Source organism: Embiotoca jacksoni, unplaced genomic scaffold (assembly GCF_022577435.1).
Source record: "Embiotoca jacksoni isolate LCO1_2020_lvr unplaced genomic scaffold, fEmbJac1.0.p SCAF_8, whole genome shotgun sequence".
Lineage (NCBI taxonomy): Eukaryota > Metazoa > Chordata > Actinopteri > Embiotocidae > Embiotoca > Embiotoca jacksoni.
The window spans coordinates 3,611,559-3,629,518 of NW_027185436.1; the positions used below are offsets into that span (position 1 = coordinate 3,611,559).

Consider the following 17,960-nt stretch of genomic DNA (forward strand, 5'->3'; position numbering starts at 1 on the left):
AGCGACAGAGCAGGGACGGGTTACAATTTACAAAAGCAGAGAGAATATGTGGACGGAACTGATGGACCGCCTCCTCACCATCGTACATCCTCTGCTCACAGTTGTGGAGGTCTCGGCAGATGCGGGCGGGATTGTCGCGGGTCCCCAGCGGGTTCTTCAGACTCTGGATGAGCGTGCCGAGATGCTGCAGGGTCTTAAAGATCTCGGTGCCCTGGTCCAACATGGGTAGCTCCATGCTCTGCTGATTCTGGGGCGAACATAGAAGGTGGCACGAGGTTTTAAAAAGTCATTTCTGTTCAATGTACATTTCAGAACTTTTCCATACGAATGAACGTCCGTTACATTCTGCCAGATGAGTTCACAGAATGTTGATGAAGCCTCTCACCTGCAGTTAATCTTTGGATTCCACAATATACTGAGTTTTTTTCCATCTGGTGTCTGATGAGACAGATGAAACTACACCGGGCATGCTCAGTGAGCTGAGCACGTGCACCAGACCGAGCTGGCTAACCTCTGGTTTCGCCTGATGCTAAGTTAAATGTGGATGAAAATCGTGAAATTGCTCTTTTTTTAGACTTTCCAAATGTTTCCGGATCAAATGAAATAAATTGTGACGGTGAAATGAGTCATTTCACAACAGTTGTGATGCTTAAAACAGTGTATCCACCGTTTCACAGCCACAATAGCAGTGACTGAGTCGGCTACCTGATGTAATCACATCAACTGTGTCGATTGGCAGAAGAGACAGAAGTTCTGCACTGCAGGTTTTTAATTCATGTCCTTTAACTTTTGGCCAAAACATTTGGTAACTCGTACTTACTGTTGCTTTTATAAAAGGATGCTGTCACTTCTGTATTTTACTCTACGGCAATGACCGAATTAACTTGAGTAGGAAGCAACGTCTTCAAGTTAATAGAGAATCTGTTTTCTTGAACGATTCCTTGCGTTCAGCATAGTTTCCTTTCAAACTGACCTCGTGCCGCAGTGCAGCGTGGGAATCAATGATGACTTGAAACGCAGCGCCAAGAGCTTCATTTCTCTGCCAGAAAAAGACAGCATGGCATGAAGGTCAAACAACCAAGATCATTTACTCTTTCTTTGAATTATATCGTCATTCCCAAAGAGCCCAAACTAACAAATTAGGAGAAACATACTTACAAGTGAAAGAGCAGAACTGGGAAGACCCTGAAAACCAAAAGAAACTGCATTATTACATTTTTATTTTTGCGCTTTTGCGAACCACACGTTGTTTTTGTGTTCATGAAGCAGTTGTGTAAACCCGAATCGCCACCTTTGGTGGTGGTGGTGGTGTTCCATTCGCATCCAATAAGTACAGACACAATAACGAATGCACAGGAAATAAAACATGTCAAATGCAGAAAAGAAGAGCTGCTGGCTAAAAGCTATTTCATTCAATCACAGTGGAAACAAGCAGCCCCGACTAGTTACATGTTCCTCTAAATAACATTGTTTACTTGCAGTTTAACTCGGGTGTAAAGGCTCAAAAGAGTTTGTTTTTCTTTAAATGATTTTACAGCAGACAAGAAGCTGTGTCCAATATGTTTGTCATATTATTTTTTTGAAAGTAAGGTTGGGATCTGCATTGCAAAAAAAGCAAACAACCTCACACACCTCAGCCAAGAAACCAGGCTGTTTTTATAATGTTACCTGTGTTCAGTGCAGATCAGCTTATTCGGACTATATTGTTGTGTTTGACAAGTTTCTTCATCAATAAGATACTTTTGACTGATGAAACTTTTTCTCGTGCAAACATTTGATTTGGAAACAAATGGAATTCTTCAGGAGGAAGAAGCATTAGAACATTTTGTCTCTTGTTAAGAGACAGTAGAGTTAAAACGTCAGTCTGTTTCCACTATTAGACTTTAATCAGTCAGTTTGCTGCATCATGTTCTCCCTGTTCATGTTCTCACCATCCTTGTCTGAGAAACAACTAATTCAGCCGCACATTGCAGGAACATGAGAGACATCGTTCACGAGGTCTAATTTTCTCCGGTATTTTTCTCCACCGGACCGACTGGCATAAAATGAAAATGGTCTTTTTACATCGTGTGAAATATATAAAAGAATAACTCACTGGTGGTCCAGGTGGTCCTCGAGGACCCGGAGATCCCTGAAAAAATTCCATCACCACATTAGGCTTCAAATTATGTATAACTCTGCTTTTATAAAAGATGATATAGTTCATTCATTTCTTCTCATACTGTGCAAGGACGAATAATGATCAAGCCACAGAAGTGAATAATTACTCACTCTTGGTCCTTGCAACCCCTGTTGGAGATGAAAGAAAATGAAATCAATATTCATAAGTAGACGAGTCCACAGTTGTAAATGAGTAAGAGAGCAGACCACATAATATTTGATCAGGTGCAGTACAATGCCATCTCGATCCAACAGATGGTCTTTATCTACTATGTTTTGAATTGCTATTGAATTGCCCTCTTGCTTCTTTGCAAGCCTACACTCTGAAATCTTGTTTGCACACAGCAAATCCTATTTTCACACAGCAAACTCATACATGAATGTTGGCGTTTGCAGATTGAAGTTATGAATTATGCTCGTGTGTGAGCGCTCAACAAACCTCTTCAAAAGCTTGAGATGAGCAAGCAGCCAACATTTATCACCCTGACGGGATTTCCACAGCAGCTAAGTGTCACTGCGAGTGTAACAACAAACAGTGGAAGACAATAGGAAATGAAAACTGCTGAGGGCAAAGGAGGCTGAGTGGTGTGCTGTCTCCATACTAAGTATCCTATTCTGTGCTCACAGTACGGACAGAGAAGGATTCATCAAAACAGCGCCACGCACCGTCTCCCCCCGACTTCCTTTGTCACCCTGGGGCCCCTGATGGAGAGAGAGGAGACAGAGGATCACTCCATCACTGCCCAAAAGCACAGAGAAGTCACATAAAGCGTGGCAGATGGGATGAGATATGAGGTACATACAGGATGACCGCTGGGGCCGATGATGCCAACGGGGCCCAGAGCTCCCTCCATACCCTGGAAAGTAAATACATGCTAGTGACTGAGGACGCATATGATGGAGCATCTGATGAAGCACTACTTATTTTTCATGCGAGGTGTGCTGTTTGTGAGCCTTTGGTGCGCCGGCATCGGCTGAAATGCTGCACCGAGTTACCGAACGGCCATTAATCTTCATCTTACCATCAAACCACGTGGTCCTTTGGGTCCCTGTATCCCTGCCAGGCCCACGTCTCCCAGGGGTCCCTGGAAACACACAAACAATTGGGTTTTTTTTTGTTGTTTTTGTTAAATAGTGGATAAGACACAGTGGGTTAAAGGTTAAACCAGCATTAAGTGATCAATGAATTTTGTTGAGCTTTATTGGCGAGAAGTAGGATTTGTTACACGGATTAATTTCTCTGCTGTTAGCGAGTGGAAACCTAAATCGTAAAATGTCTTTAAACTGCAGTCCATTAGGTAATAAAAGTCCCATACTACACATTACTACCTTACTGAACGAGTCATTTCATACCGACAGGAAATAATAATCACATCAAATTGCTTGGAGAAAAAAAAAACTCCACGTTTTTTTTTTGCCTCGACAGATTAACACATTTGTCATTTCTTTATCTTATTATTGATTTCATCTGTAACTTCTCCAATCCCCGAGTCTATTTTTCCTGAACAGCAGTCTGCACCCATCATCACTCTCATCTCCAATGGCTTTAAAAAAAAAATGTGTCAAATTGTGTCACCTTATGAGTGTGAACACATCTCAGCCTACTCAGAATGAATATGTGATATGAAATATCTTCAGGCTTCATAGAAAGTGGCTTTATCTTCAAGGGCTTATCTTTTCTCTCGGAGCCAAATAAATATCTTTACTCAGGACTCAGGGCTGTAACCACTACTACCATCATCAATTTCCTGTTTGTTATTATCACGAGTAATCCTCTAGTGTGTAAAAGGTCCAAAGAATTGTGAGAAATGTAAGGAACAGTTTCTCAGTCTTGATTTTTTTTTTTTAGACCAACAGTCTGGCACAAAAGTAAACGTCCATACGACACAGAATAATGCAGAAAATCCTCACGTATAGGAAGTTACAACCAAGTTCAGAGACGTCCTTTCAGACAGTTGTGGGCGCATTTTTATCAGATGTTGATCTAAACAAACTACCTCGTTAACAGCAGTAGTAGAACGTAACAAAGTACATTTACTCAAGTAAAAAACTCAATATACTGTAGTACCCTACATGAGTATTTCCATATAACTCCATATCTATTCCACTACATCTAATATTGGACTTTTTACTCCACTACATTTGTCTGACAGCTGTAAGGTTACAGTATTTAATACCCTTTCTGTCCAGGAAAAAGCACATCTTATTTTATACAATAAACTAAAGGATTAAATGTTCATGGGTTTAGAAAAATCTACTTTTAAAGCCAAATAAACCATTTAAAAAACACTGCGGGATCTGCGATTCATAAAGCTGAAAACAAGTGTTTTTCTGAGCTTGTTGACTTTTTATAGATTCAATGTTCTTCTAGAACAGAAACAATATGAACATACGAGTGTTTTCACAGTGTGGCATTCATTCATTTACTTAAGTAAAGGTCCTGAATACTTCCTCCACTGCTGGTTAAAGGCACACGGGCTGCCAGTTTTCATCTACCCTAATTTACCTGTAAAAATAGTGTTCATCCAAAAATCTTTGCCTAATAACAAAAACACTAAACAGCTCAAGCTTGATTAGTATGGTAGTTGTGAGGAAGTTGAAGTTACAAGAAACAACTATAACCCGTTTAATGTCTCCTATTATCTCGAATAAGGTCAATTCTGTTGACATTACAAATACAGTTTCAATCCAGAGCTTGAGCTAGTTAAACTGTTTGTTGCAGAGCCTTTATTTAATCTGATAACTTCACTATAACTATCCGCACCCAATGCTTCTGAGTTAAAACAACTATGTTAAAGTCCACTGAACACGAACACGAAGCTCATGTGCTTCACACTCCTGTTCACCTCCTGCTGTAGGAAAATATCCAACATCAGTCTGAGGGTTTTAAATGAAGGAGTCAGACTCTAATAAAGCCTGCTCCGTTTCTTCAACTGGCGATGATCTATATTGCAGCAGTGCTGCAAGTAAAACAGACTTATGGTGTAACAGATGTCATCCTGCGGCATGTTACAGTAATGCCTACCAGCTTTCATGCTTAATATTCCCAAAGACGATATAAAGTTATGTACCTCCGGACAAATTTAGACTTTTAAAACTTTACGAAAGTACTTCAAGCAAAAGATGAGTTAAACCTAGACAATCATTTTGAAGAAATAGTCGTGTCTCAGAGCCACATCATAAGCCTAGCATCACGGTTAAAGACTTTGTTCAGACCTGATTGACCTGGTTGTGAAAGGAGATTGCATATGAGCTTACCTTTGGTCCAAACAGACCCAACACCCCTGGAAATCCTTGTTCGCCTGTATAGCCCTAATAAACAGAGAGAAGAGAAGGGAAAGTACAGTCATCTTCATCTTCCAAAAAACTTTAGCTCATCTGAAGGAATTTGCGTTACTAGAAAAATCCGTACTCACTGTTTGGCCTTTAACTCCCTGATCTCCTTGTTTTCCTGGCAATCCCATCCCGCCAACAGAGCCTCTCTTCCCCGCTGGACCCGTTTGGCCTGGAAGACCCCTCTCACCCTGTAGGACACACACACACACACACACACACACACACACACACACACACACATATGAACATCCTCCTCAACCCGCCCACAACTGTTGCACCTGGGGAAACCAACAGAAATCACTGGGGCAGTAAGTGACTAGTTCATGATCTTTCACTGGCTCCCACTGATGGACTCTGCTAATTGAATCTACTGTGGCTGCTGACCCAGCAGGAAGCATCACTGCCAAGAATTTAACCTGAAGCCTCAAGAGGCACTGGGCTGTCGCTTTTTCCTTTCCATCACTTTGCTGCCCCTTCAAATCAATTTAGATTTAGATGCAGCAGGACCAAACAACAGTTTGCCTCATAACAAACCAATAAATGTTTGTGTAGAGCACCAATATATGACCAAATCAGAACGCAGCTTAGTGGCAAAGCACAGGTACTGAGGTGATAACCGCCTCATACCACAGATCTAATAACTGAAGCCTCTTTGTGTTTGTCACAGTCATGCATTTTATATAATATTGGCAAGGCTGTGCGAATAGAGACTGTGCCAACTCATTAATATTTTGCATCAGTAACTTCACAGAATTATTGCACTGGATAGGAGGTCCTGTGAGAGATGGTTTAAATACTTTTTGCAGAGTTTGGCCTTTGAAATCAGAAAAGGCTCCAACCATAAAGGCAGCATTACGGTGCCAAGGGAGGCAGTTCCAGCAGATTAAAGCTTGTTGGCAATTACTCATGATATTGGCAATAAATTTGCAGACTTTGTGATTTATAAAGAGTCTTGTGCTATAATTTAACATTAAGTTCCTTGTGAATTAAATTAAAGCTAGTACAAGAAATTTAAATGAAGAAAAAAAACCATCATCCTCACCTTCGGACCAAAGGAGCCTTGACTTCCAGGAAGTCCTGTCACACCACTTCTACCCTGCAGCCCATGTTTTCCAGGTGAGCCCACTTCTCCATCTTCTCCCTGCTCCCCCTGAACACAAAAAACTATTGATGAGTCATTTTTCTTCTCACTCATTGAAATATTCACCACTGAGAGTCTTTACCTTGATTCCTTTACTTCCATCTTTCCCAGGCAGGTTATCCAGTCCAGGTGGACCCTCAAGCCCTTCCCTGCCCACAACCCCATGAGGCCCGGGAGGACCCTCTGGACCCTTCGGAGACGACCATCAAAAACGTCATGTCAGAGCTTTGGGTATTAAATCGTTAAATGTACAGTGATTGTACAGTAAGGCAAGGAATGCATCCAACTTACTGGAGGTCCTTTGGTCGCAGATGCACCTGTGGCCCCTGATTTTCCTCTCAGACCCTAGAACATAAAGAGTTCAGCAGTTCTGATGTGACCCAAAATAAAGTCCAAATTTATTGTATGAAAAAAAATGCAGTTTCTCATTCACACACAATCATGGCAACTATTTATTTCTGTCCTTACTTGATCACCTTTGGATCCTTTCAGTCCTGGTTGTCCCTTTGGTCCTAGATGTCCCTGCAACAATGATTACTGTTTGATTTGAAGGATTTTTGTTTGGACAATCTGGGTTTTACATTGAAACGGACAGAACTGGGATACTTACAGGAAGCCCCGGGGAACCGCTTTCACCTCTCCCACCATCCATACCTATCTGACCCTGAAATATGTCATTTCTGCATTTCAACATTGCTTTAACCCATTTTACACTACAGCTAATGTGAAAACTGGAAAATGTTTTATTTTTTAAAATTTCACTTACAATGTATCCAGGGTCACCTGGCTCTCCTCTCTCTCCTCTGTCTCCAGGACGACCCTGGGTTCACATGGGAGCAAATAATAATGAAACTAAACAACCCAGAACGGCATTAACAAACAGCACATGAAAAATCAGTCCATGTAGAAAACTCACTCTGTCACCTTGGGGACCTGCAGGACCTTCGACCTTACTGTCGTCTCCCTGTTCACCCTAAACAAGCGATTCAGAAACAAAGAACCACAATCAGGAAAGTTCCCCTCAAATCCAATGGTCTCTGTAAAATCAATGGCTGTTTTATTTGAAACACACAGGCTGCTCTCTTTATATGAATGGCAAATCATTACATGCGCTATTACCCACAATGATTCATTTTCACATAAATGGAGCCAGTGTTTGTTCCAGGGTCTTTACGGGACTCATCAAACAATAGCCGTGGATGCGTGTATAATTTTAATAGTTATGTGCTGCGCATGTGTGAAATGAAATAAATAAATGAAGCGCCGACACTGGAATCTAAAAGTAGAGGAATAATTAGTGATGGCCAGGGGCTAAGCAAAACTGATAACTGCATGGGTGAAAGGCAACCTAGTGTAGCATTAGTGGTTTAAGCATCACTGTGCTTTAGATCTGTGTTTATCTGTTCGAGTGCCTCGTTCTCTCAATTGACAATCACAAATTTTGCAATGACCCGTGTGATAGCACGATATTGATTTAATTAGAGGGCAGGCACAGCTATTATTTCAAGGAATCTGGCGAAAAGAGAAAATCCACAAATATCCACATCCAGATGGCTTCTGCCCAGGGACTGAAAACAAAAATGTAAATTAAACCCTCAGTGAACTGTGGTGCAGTGTGTTATATAAGGTGCTGCTCCTGTCAAATAAACAAATTATGTGGCTAATATCTCCAAAATCATAACCAGAGGAGTCCAGGTGCCCGGCTAATTACATACATTTGATGGCGCTGAGTTAATTGGGCGTGTCCTCGTTCATATCATTGATCAAATCAGGGATAACGTTGAGGATATTACAAGGACAACAAGACAGACAAAGGACCGCTAATTAGGGACACAGCTGAAGTCCCAATGCATCAAAAAAGAAAAAGTGACCATGCAGTCAAAGACAGTGTGCTACATGACACTTTTACATTGTTAGGTAACCATTACAGGCCCTCACAGCTCATTACACACAGATGACTACAAGAGACAGCAAATAAGAGTGGAGAATGTACCTTTTCACCTTTTGGCCCCGGAGGTCCCAGTGGGCCCTGTGGTCCCATGTGACCCTGTGACAAGAAACATACTGGGAATGAATCTCATTTTAGGCCTGCTGCCTTCCAGCCTTCCCTCCACTTTACTGTGACAAATGTTCAGAGTGTACAAAGCCACTTCTGTAAGGTGAGAATGTAACGGTGTCATCGATCAGCACTTCATCTTCTTTTGCTACAGAGAATCCAATTTAACAATTCATCAGTCTGGTTGTGGTTATACCTATGTATCAAGAATCTGATTATACTGTCGCCTTAAATCTACAAGGATCGATTTTTTACCCGCAATTTGAACCTAAATGTGTTCTGTGCATACACAGGTGTAGAGTGCAGACCAGCATTATTGTCATTTTCATCTCTTATGTATACAAAACATAAAAAAAATAAACTACAAACAAAAGGCTTTTTATTCGGCTTTGCGAGATTGGTTGCTTTCTTCCCAGTAGTAGTCAGCTTCATGCAAAGCTAAACACTATATTCAAATTGTATAACGTTTCACTTAATGCCCCTAACCATGATAAGAAACCATATTTGAGCCTGATTTGTTCCTTTATACTGAAAATAATTATGTAAAATCAAAAGATAAGTCATTGACTGGAGACTCCATAAGACGGAGAACGGCTGATGTGGAGAGAAGTGATTTGACGTTTTTGTAGTTAACAAAACAATACAAGGAGTTGTACAAAGAAACTTTGAAAATATATACAATATATTTCTGCACAGGATATTAAGTAGAAGCTGAGAAAGAAGGCTCCACATGGCTTTACAAAAAAGAAGTTCATTAGAAAAAGTTCAAAAGGCTTTATTTTAGAGACTGAAAACTTCTACTTTTCAATGTTTTTAATTGACAGCACAAATAGGCTCGTTTTGATTGAATTGATAAAGTGCTTACCTCATAACCCGATATGCCTGCATCACCCTGTTGGCCCATTCTCCCAGGAGCACCCTGGGAAAAATATGTATTTAGCACATAAACACCAACTAACAACTAATTAAGTCCCCCAGTCCATCTGTGGAGATCTTACCACCGGCCCGATGGTTCCTCTCGTTCCCTTCGGTCCAACAAACCCCGGCTCTCCCTGCTCACCGATTGACCCGGTCTCACCCAGATGACCCTGGTGACCCTTGTGCCCCTGGAGAAAGCCCATCAATGAGCAGGTATGCACTGTGTACAAACAGCCCTGACCAGTTGTGCAGCTAGTTTGACAATTTAAACATTCAATGCTGAAACTCTATTTGACAAGCACCTCCGATGTCATGCTACTGGAGGGTGCTGACCTCGCTGTTTGTTCACTGCTACATCCAGCTCCCGCTACAAGAGACTAAATTCACAGAAAGGTGTTTTTAGCTCCAAGCAAAGTAAACTGACAAACCTTTTCTCCTGGCTTTCCACTTTCCCCAATTTTGCCAGGTTTACCCTCCTGACCCTGGTAAACGAAAATCAAACAGAGTTGTCAGTGGAAAAAAACGAGCTGTCTTTTTTACTGGAGCTGAGTGAAATTTGGAGAGTGTGGCCGAGGCACTCACCCTCACGCCCATCAGTCCGGGAGGTCCAACTGGTCCTTCCTGTCCTTTCAGGCCGATTTCACCTCGGTCTCCTTTAGCACCTTCTGGACCAGCGTCCCCCTTTTCACCCTGGGAAGAGTCATGAAAAAGGTGATCATACAGATGAGTTAGAATAAACTGGATTATTTTGATAAAAATACATTTTGACAAGAGTCGCTGGATTCTGGTCTGTTGGAGCTTGAATATGTTTGAATGAAATATACAGACTGGAAAAAAAAAAAATCAGTTTTTATGTCCAATAAAAACTTTCATCTTTTATAAGTCATAAATGAATATGACATTACAAATTCCTTTCACTAAATTAAATATTTAATTGAAAGGTCTGTCTGTGCCTAAAGTATTTTATATGCCACTTATGATATGAAGTAAAGAAATGATTGGAGAACGGTTACTGCAGAGCCTGGAGGGACCTCAACAACAAATGCTTGTTCACTCATCATTGTGAATTTTCTCAATGAGACAGTGGCTACAGTTGCACCCGATGAACACAGAGGTCTGTCTGCAGTGTTTGGGGTTCATATCTACCAGTCTGAGTTTGATGCTGAGGAGGGTTCCAGCTCATATTGTAAATAATATATCCAGCATTCACAGGCCAACAAAAGAAGCCCAGACAGAGAAGATACAAACTGCATAGCTGGCTGTACATCAAAGTCGAGCAGTATTCTGAGAAAGCAGCAGTTTCCATTGTGACAGCTCAGGCATGTAAACAAAGAGTTACAGTAGTTCAGCCACAGCGACACAAAAGAATGACTAATTCATTAGTTAGATGCAACAGGCTGTGAAATTGGATTTGTTTCATTGTCACAATGTAAATGTTCTCAGAGCATCACGTCATGAGAAAGTAGGCCAAAGCTCAGCTGTACATTACATGTAATATTATCATAAATAATTGCCAGGACTGCAGTTTTGTTGCAATTGTATTGCATGTAAAGAAAGCCAACAGGTCCGGCTGCCTTAGAGGAACTTTAAGAAACAGCTTAAACAGAGCTGTCTGGGTAAAATCAATCAGAAATTCAACCCAAACAACTACAAGCTGCCAAAACGACGTCTGTATAGAAGGCAGGATTGAACTGAGAACTGAGTCAAGAGAAACAACGCAGGAAAAGAGGAACATTAAACCTACACCGAGAGAACAGAGGACTCATCAGCAGCACATTAAAATATCGTTTTAGACTCTGTACTGTAGAAGGCCATATTTAGTGATGATAGATGTCTCCAAAGAAGCTCTAAAATGATGTGTTATCTCAATTTATTTGTTTGCCTCAGTCCATTCGTTTTTTACCAAATGATGTTTTCCTGTTTCACAAATATTCCACCCGCCTCCCCCAGCCTTCCCCTGATCATCTGACTGAAATGTCACAAATAAAAACCCTATTTGTTTTTACCTGGGAGAAAACCTTATATGTAAGAATAACATGTATACGGATAACGTTTTCACAAGCTTCACCAAGCTGGGATGTACAAAACCTGATCCAATCTAATCTACAAATAAGGAATCATGATTCACTCAGTTGTCTACGACCACAGACTGTATGTAAAGATATAAATAATAACTACATTTTATTCATGATGTGTTATGTATAATTGTATGTATAACTGGCTTTGTTATACATACATAGTTTGGCTTTCTTGAAGCAATTGTATTTTCTTGATTCTTGTTGTTCTGGGTTTTGTACCCTCATGGTTGAAATGCACTTATTGTAAGTCGCTTTGGATAAAAGCGTCAGCTAAATTAAATGTAATGTAATGTAAAAGCAAATGATTTAAAAACAAATATGGGTTTTCTCAGGAGGAGCCGATTGTATAAATATGCAAAAGCCTTTGGCTCTATGATAACACTTAATATTCTCGAAACAAGATTTAGGTGTTCAATTTAAATAACGGAGCAAGAAGGCAGGCAGAAGAACATATGCTGAGACAGCTTGAGCTCATTTAGTTCTTATAGAATTTTATGTCATGTGGAGAGTTCATTTCACCATGTCTGAGACCAGAGCGCAAATTATTCAAACACTGATAACAGATGTGATATCCGGGTCCATAATATGCCAAGTTACCATAATTACTCACATATTTTGGGAGAGTTAATGACTTTTTTTTTTTTTTATTATGATTTGTTCAAATTCCAGTTTGTGTTTTACAAATTAATGCAACAATAAACCACAAAGATGCCCCGTTTTCATTCCCCTAAGAGAGCTGCAACTGCCTCACGAGTTTTCCCTCCAGGAGCTGCACCGTGGCCAGAAACCTCTCAAAGAAGTTTACTCTCTAGAATAACAGAAAATGTCCTGTACAGCACAAAGCAGAGCAGACTCTCAGGTTCACTCTAATCCTCACTGTTCTCTCTGCTCAAATGTTACCTCCCTCTTGAAGCCAAAAGCTGCTTGTGGGTCTGTCAGCCATACTTCCAGCAGTTTGGCTCTGCTGAATCAGCAGGATTCCGTGCTTTCTTTCTTTTTCTTTTCTTTTTCCTGCCACAATATTTGCTAGACAATAAAGCTCTTAAAATAACCCATCTATCTGTTTTCACTAAATGTCAACACAAAGCAGCTTCAACTGCACAAAGGCCAATATCTCACAAATAATACTTTAGTGACAACTATGTGACAACTGGCCAAAGTCTTAATAGAAGTTTTTTTTTGTTCATTTAATGTGGGCTGCATGACTCTACAATTAAAAACAGCTTCTTTTTAAAATTGTAATAATGCATATCTTAAATTTTAGGTCCTGGTATGACTTTTATTTTGATACTTGCCTTGGCTCCATCAGATCCACTTGGTCCAGCCTCCCCATCAATGCCTGCTTCACCCTGATGGACAAATCAAACACAATGGGTTGCTTTTGTGACAGCATGAGAGGAAGCTAAAACAGATGTGCAGCAGGCCACAACACTGGCAAAGCTACATTTAAGTGGATGTTGGAAACTAATTTAGCGCTTGGGTTACTGTGATGCAAGTGATGTGTCCACTTTTGAATATTTCTGATGGTTTGTCAGAATAAATTCAGAGCACTTTAAATAATTTAGAAAAACATCAGATACTCACTCTCTGGCCGATCAAACCCTGCTCCCCGATGCTACCAGGTCGACCAACAAAACCCTGTCAAGCAAAGGAACACGGTCGTTTAGTCAACGGGGATAAGATAAGTGCAAATAGACATTTTGAGTAAAGAAAAACTATTTTTGCAAGCAAAGTAGGCTAATTACATTTTCGAAAGTGCACCATAACCTTTTATCAGTGTCTTGCTACAGTTTCAACCAATTATGTAACTTAGTCATTTCTGATTGGCTGTATTTTTTCCAGTACAACCGCTATTTGCACCACAGCTACATGCAAGTAGTTTATACATTGTTAGTCACACGTCCTGCTTTCTAAACCGTGAGCCTTCAACAATAAAATTCCACTTGTAAGTCTCTTCTTTACAATCTTGGTAGATCACTCCAACTCCAGTTACTCCAGTTTTCCGATTGGAGTGGACAATAGCTCACCACGTAAATGTATGAAGCACAGAACAGATGTTTGTATGTCCAAACTGAATCATCATTTGAGATACAGATATTGTACGGTATGATTACACAGATTAGGATGTGCTCCCCGTGTGGCCACAACCATTAACTGCGGGGAAAGCTGTTGTGATGTCATAATTCCATTAAAAATAAGGTTTACGGTGTAATTTGAACAACATATCGTCCTCTCCACCTTCTCTCCAGGTTCACCGGGCAGTCCTCTCTCTCCAGTCTTCCCCGGCGGCCCCTGTCAGGAACAGTGACAGTCTTTATTATTTTGTGCTAATGTAAAAGTCGGTGGGAGTTCTCACACAGGCTGTGTGATCAACTCACCCTCGGCCCCATCTCCCCCAGCAGCCCTATCGTTCCTGGTGGCCCTGCTGGTCCCTGCAGCAACAAAGCAAAGAGGCATCAATAAAAAGGTTAAGAGCACTTTCTAATCTTCCAACACCGTTGAAAGTGACAGTAAAGGAGAGAAATGTGAGGAGAAATAAGAAGGGGGCAGAAAGTGTGGATTTGTGGAGATAAGTTAATCTGGAGGGCTAAGAACCTTCAAAACACTAAGCCAAAGCTTCTGAAAGTGATGAAAACTGGCCTGCTGTTATGGAGACACATTCAGGCTACAATAAAGCTGTCTCTACAGAAGGGAGATGGTGTAAATCAAATTGTCTCCGACTCACTACTTCTCTGCTTGTGTCTGTGAGACTTGGGCAGAACGAGAGAAAGAGGATTAGGCTGTCCAGAGCTTTTTGAACAGGATATGGCTTTCTAGGAAGAACGGAGTAAAAGGTATTAAAAAGGAAATTCAGTCAATATATGCAAGGACAAGGAGGGTACACAGTCGGTACTGGAGAGCCACGGGTCATTGTAGACAATGAAACACCGAGGTTTGTAACTATATCCTCTGAGAACTTCTGCAACTGCCAAAACCTTATATAACTGAACCACATGGAGTAAACACCAGAGACAAAAATAACTTTACAGTGGCTGTTGTGACAGTAGCTGAGGTTTATTCTCACACCGGGACCAAAATACTCAACATCCATGTAGGTAAATAATAAACTCACTGGCTCTCCTGCAGTTCCTTTGGCTCCTGGAGGTCCCGAGGGCCCTTGAACACCCTGAAAAGAATAGTTTTTTGTAAAACACGCACACACGAACACACACACAATACTGGTAGTCATTCACATGTTGAAATGCTTCTACAAGAGCAACAGTGCACCACAAAAGCCTGACTTATCCACTATGTGTTCCCCCAAAATGTGTCCACCCCAAAACCAAGACTGACCTAAAAGAGAACTCTGTTAGCCCCAATCACTTACTGGAAATCCCTTCGGCCCAGCTTCACCTGGAGCACCGAGCCGTCCCTGCAGCACAACCACACAAATGGAAAAATGAATTCTGAGGTGGAAAGAGACCATTCGATTCGAATGCTGTTGTTTCGTTGTGTCAGCGTTATGGTGGGATAGTGGGCTTAGTCTCAGTTCACTTTCTTGTGTGTTCTTGTGTCCTCGTTTACGTTTTATATAATAAAAAATAAATCATTTCCAGGTTATAGGACACAGGGAGGCTTATATAAACACAGGGCTGAATGCAATGACTGTTCTTATTACCTTAAAATGTCTTTGTCGATTCTAAAAAACTGGAAAATGACAGTCAGAATTGTAAGAAGATATCTTTAGATTTGCTTTTCCATATCCCATAGGTACTCAGATTACACTTACCACATCAGAGTACTTTTGATACTTTCAGTACATTTTGCCGATAATATGCACTTTTACTTCAGTGAGTCAAATACAGGGCTTTCCATTCTAATTGACAATTATTCCATTGTTGTGTTACTACTTTTACTTTATAAAATGATTCAAATGACTCTTCCTCAACTGAAAAAAGTATTTTCCATTTGATTATTAAAATAGTGCAAAAATAATTGATTATTTGCCCATTTTTAGCACTGATTAAATATCTGCAGAAGCGAGCTGAAGATTTACCAAACGATAACCTGACCAACAACAAGTAATTGTAAATTGGGAAAATGTAATTAAAAACTACAACAACAACAACAACAACAACAAAACACGAATGGAGTAGTGCCACGGCCAAAATGCAGATGGAGAAATGAATGAAGAGGTGCATCCTTCATCATCATAGACTGTACGTTACATCAGCACACAACCTTTACAGTATCAACATCAGTCCATATTTATCTAAGACACAAATTTTGCTACATTTGATAACTTTGAAAGACAAAGTGATTAAAGTCCAGAAACGTCTGTACCATCTCCCCAAATAGGCCCGATTTTCCTGGTGGACCATCGAGGCCCTGCAAAGAGACAAAATAACAGTTAACTGAACTTTCTGAATTCCCCAGAGTTGAAATGTTTCTGACTGCCAAGCACAACAAGAACTATCGATGTCTCAAGGCTCTTTGATTTAACATTCTGTTGATAAATTTGCAGTTAACAGGATAGTCCTCTAAAGATCCTTTAGATGGTGAAAACAGTTCATAATTACGGTTTGGAGAAGTTTTGTAAAAACTCTCACAACTGGTTTTTTTTCAACAGATCCTTGGTCCAAGTTTTTTTTAGCTGTTTTCCATTGGACATATTTGATGCGTGAAATTAGGAGACTTAAAGCCAAATACTGCCCTAAGGCAGTTGAAGAATAATTATCACCAGTTAGCCACATCCTGAACTCAACATGAGGCTCTGAATATGTTTTGTTAACCATTGTCACCTTCGACTTTCTGACCATGTGCTCACCTTCACTCCTGTTGACCCTTTCTCCCCTACCGGGCCATCAGGGCCTGTTGGACCCTACACAAAGAAAAATAAATATGTTCCTGATGAATATCTTTATAGGTTGAAAAGCCCTTAACAGACCTAAGGGGCATGCTGTTTAACATAATGAATCAATGATGTATCTGCATTTCTGTCATCTCTATTTAATAAAGCCTGGGAGGCAGTGCTTCTGGTTTTATTGTGTACGATGGTTTAAACCACACTGGAGACATCATCAAAGATTGTGGTTATTTAGCAAATACTTGGCATCTGCAAACTTGCTCTGTAGTGTGCCCAATCCACACTGTGTAGACTTTGTCCCTGTTTTTCCACGATCACACGCAGTGGTACCGCCTGCACACTGGGGTTATTGTAAAAGAGCTTTGGGAAAAGGTCACAAATCCTGGAGCTGATTCATCCTTGCCTTTAAAACTGAACCAAACTATTCATCGTCAGAAGATACTGAAGGGTGGACCGTGTCTTTTCCTGGTTGTTCATGCTAGTGTCTTATGTAAAAAGATCTATACGGAGTCAGACTAGAATATAGCTCCTAAATACACGAGGCCTTGAAATCTCCATTTTTGCTTGGTAATTGGAATGAATCTGTTCAAGACTGTTGGTGGGGGACCGTGTTTAGTAATGAGGGAATGTATTGTACTCATTGCAGCTTTGTATGATGGACGACAATGTGTCTTGAACTTGAAGTAAGACTATAAATTCATAGTATTAAGTGTGCTGATCACCCGAAAGTCATTTTGAATCATTACATAACTAAAGCTGACCTTTTAGAGTCATATTCACAATCTGTTCATTTTTCAATAGCTTCTGTTGTTAAATAGAGACATCAAAATAAAATGGAGATTAATAAATCCAATTAAAAAGTTATTCCAGTTGTTTTAAATGCCCCGTTTTGTCTAATACTAAGAAAAATGTGCACATGAGAGGGTGTTTGCACAATACATTTTCTTAAATCAAGCCAGACTTTTGTGATATTGAAGGAGTGATCACTCCTGTTTGAAGATATGGTCACCTGTTTTTTTGTTTTTTTTTAAAAAAAACATCTTATTGTAGGAGACATGGAACATTTTGAAATTTTATCAATACATGTTTTCTTTTGTCTATATATTTGTATATATATATATATATATATATATATATATATATATATATATATATATATGTCCATATGATTGAGATTGAATGTTTTATGGTGAGAACATTTAGCACCCATCCATCCACCCCTCCAAAATCAGACGGATTTTCAGATCCATTTAACTCAGAACAGGCGCATTAGCTGGAGGCTCACCCACGTTCTCTGGCTTTCTTTTGAAGTGCACCAATTGTATGGATTTTAACTGAACAGTGCAGTGGAAAGAAAATTAAAATGATGGTAATGACTTGCTTGCATGCAGAAATGATGCATCATTTGAAGATGAGGAATTGCTT

General features: G+C 40.2%; 1 protein-coding gene across 2 annotated transcripts in view; it reads right to left on the reverse strand.

Annotated features, from left to right (window-relative positions):
* Window positions 1-17,960, reverse strand: part of col27a1b (collagen, type XXVII, alpha 1b) — a 62,371-nt gene that overhangs the window by 3,048 nt on the left and 41,363 nt on the right. For both annotated transcript variants that reach the window (XM_069178317.1, XM_069178318.1), the window contains 30 exons: window positions 16,497-16,550; window positions 16,013-16,057; window positions 15,057-15,101; window positions 14,802-14,855; window positions 14,068-14,121; window positions 13,928-13,981; window positions 13,274-13,327; window positions 12,985-13,038; window positions 10,194-10,301; window positions 10,040-10,093; window positions 9,692-9,799; window positions 9,559-9,612; window positions 8,631-8,684; window positions 7,554-7,610; window positions 7,404-7,457; window positions 7,248-7,301; window positions 7,106-7,159; window positions 6,929-6,982; window positions 6,720-6,827; window positions 6,539-6,646; window positions 5,577-5,684; window positions 5,419-5,472; window positions 3,183-3,245; window positions 2,964-3,017; window positions 2,827-2,862; window positions 2,272-2,289; window positions 2,096-2,131; window positions 1,159-1,185; window positions 974-1,039; window positions 79-247 (listed from right to left, as the gene is read on the reverse strand). In XM_069178317.1, the coding sequence (XP_069034418.1) occupies window positions 79-247; window positions 974-1,039; window positions 1,159-1,185; window positions 2,096-2,131; window positions 2,272-2,289; window positions 2,827-2,862; window positions 2,964-3,017; window positions 3,183-3,245; window positions 5,419-5,472; window positions 5,577-5,684; window positions 6,539-6,646; window positions 6,720-6,827; window positions 6,929-6,982; window positions 7,106-7,159; window positions 7,248-7,301; window positions 7,404-7,457; window positions 7,554-7,610; window positions 8,631-8,684; window positions 9,559-9,612; window positions 9,692-9,799; window positions 10,040-10,093; window positions 10,194-10,301; window positions 12,985-13,038; window positions 13,274-13,327; window positions 13,928-13,981; window positions 14,068-14,121; window positions 14,802-14,855; window positions 15,057-15,101; window positions 16,013-16,057; window positions 16,497-16,550 (1,912 nt within the window). The remainder of the gene's footprint in view (window positions 1-78; window positions 248-973; window positions 1,040-1,158; window positions 1,186-2,095; window positions 2,132-2,271; window positions 2,290-2,826; window positions 2,863-2,963; window positions 3,018-3,182; window positions 3,246-5,418; window positions 5,473-5,576; window positions 5,685-6,538; window positions 6,647-6,719; window positions 6,828-6,928; window positions 6,983-7,105; window positions 7,160-7,247; window positions 7,302-7,403; window positions 7,458-7,553; window positions 7,611-8,630; window positions 8,685-9,558; window positions 9,613-9,691; window positions 9,800-10,039; window positions 10,094-10,193; window positions 10,302-12,984; window positions 13,039-13,273; window positions 13,328-13,927; window positions 13,982-14,067; window positions 14,122-14,801; window positions 14,856-15,056; window positions 15,102-16,012; window positions 16,058-16,496; window positions 16,551-17,960) is intronic.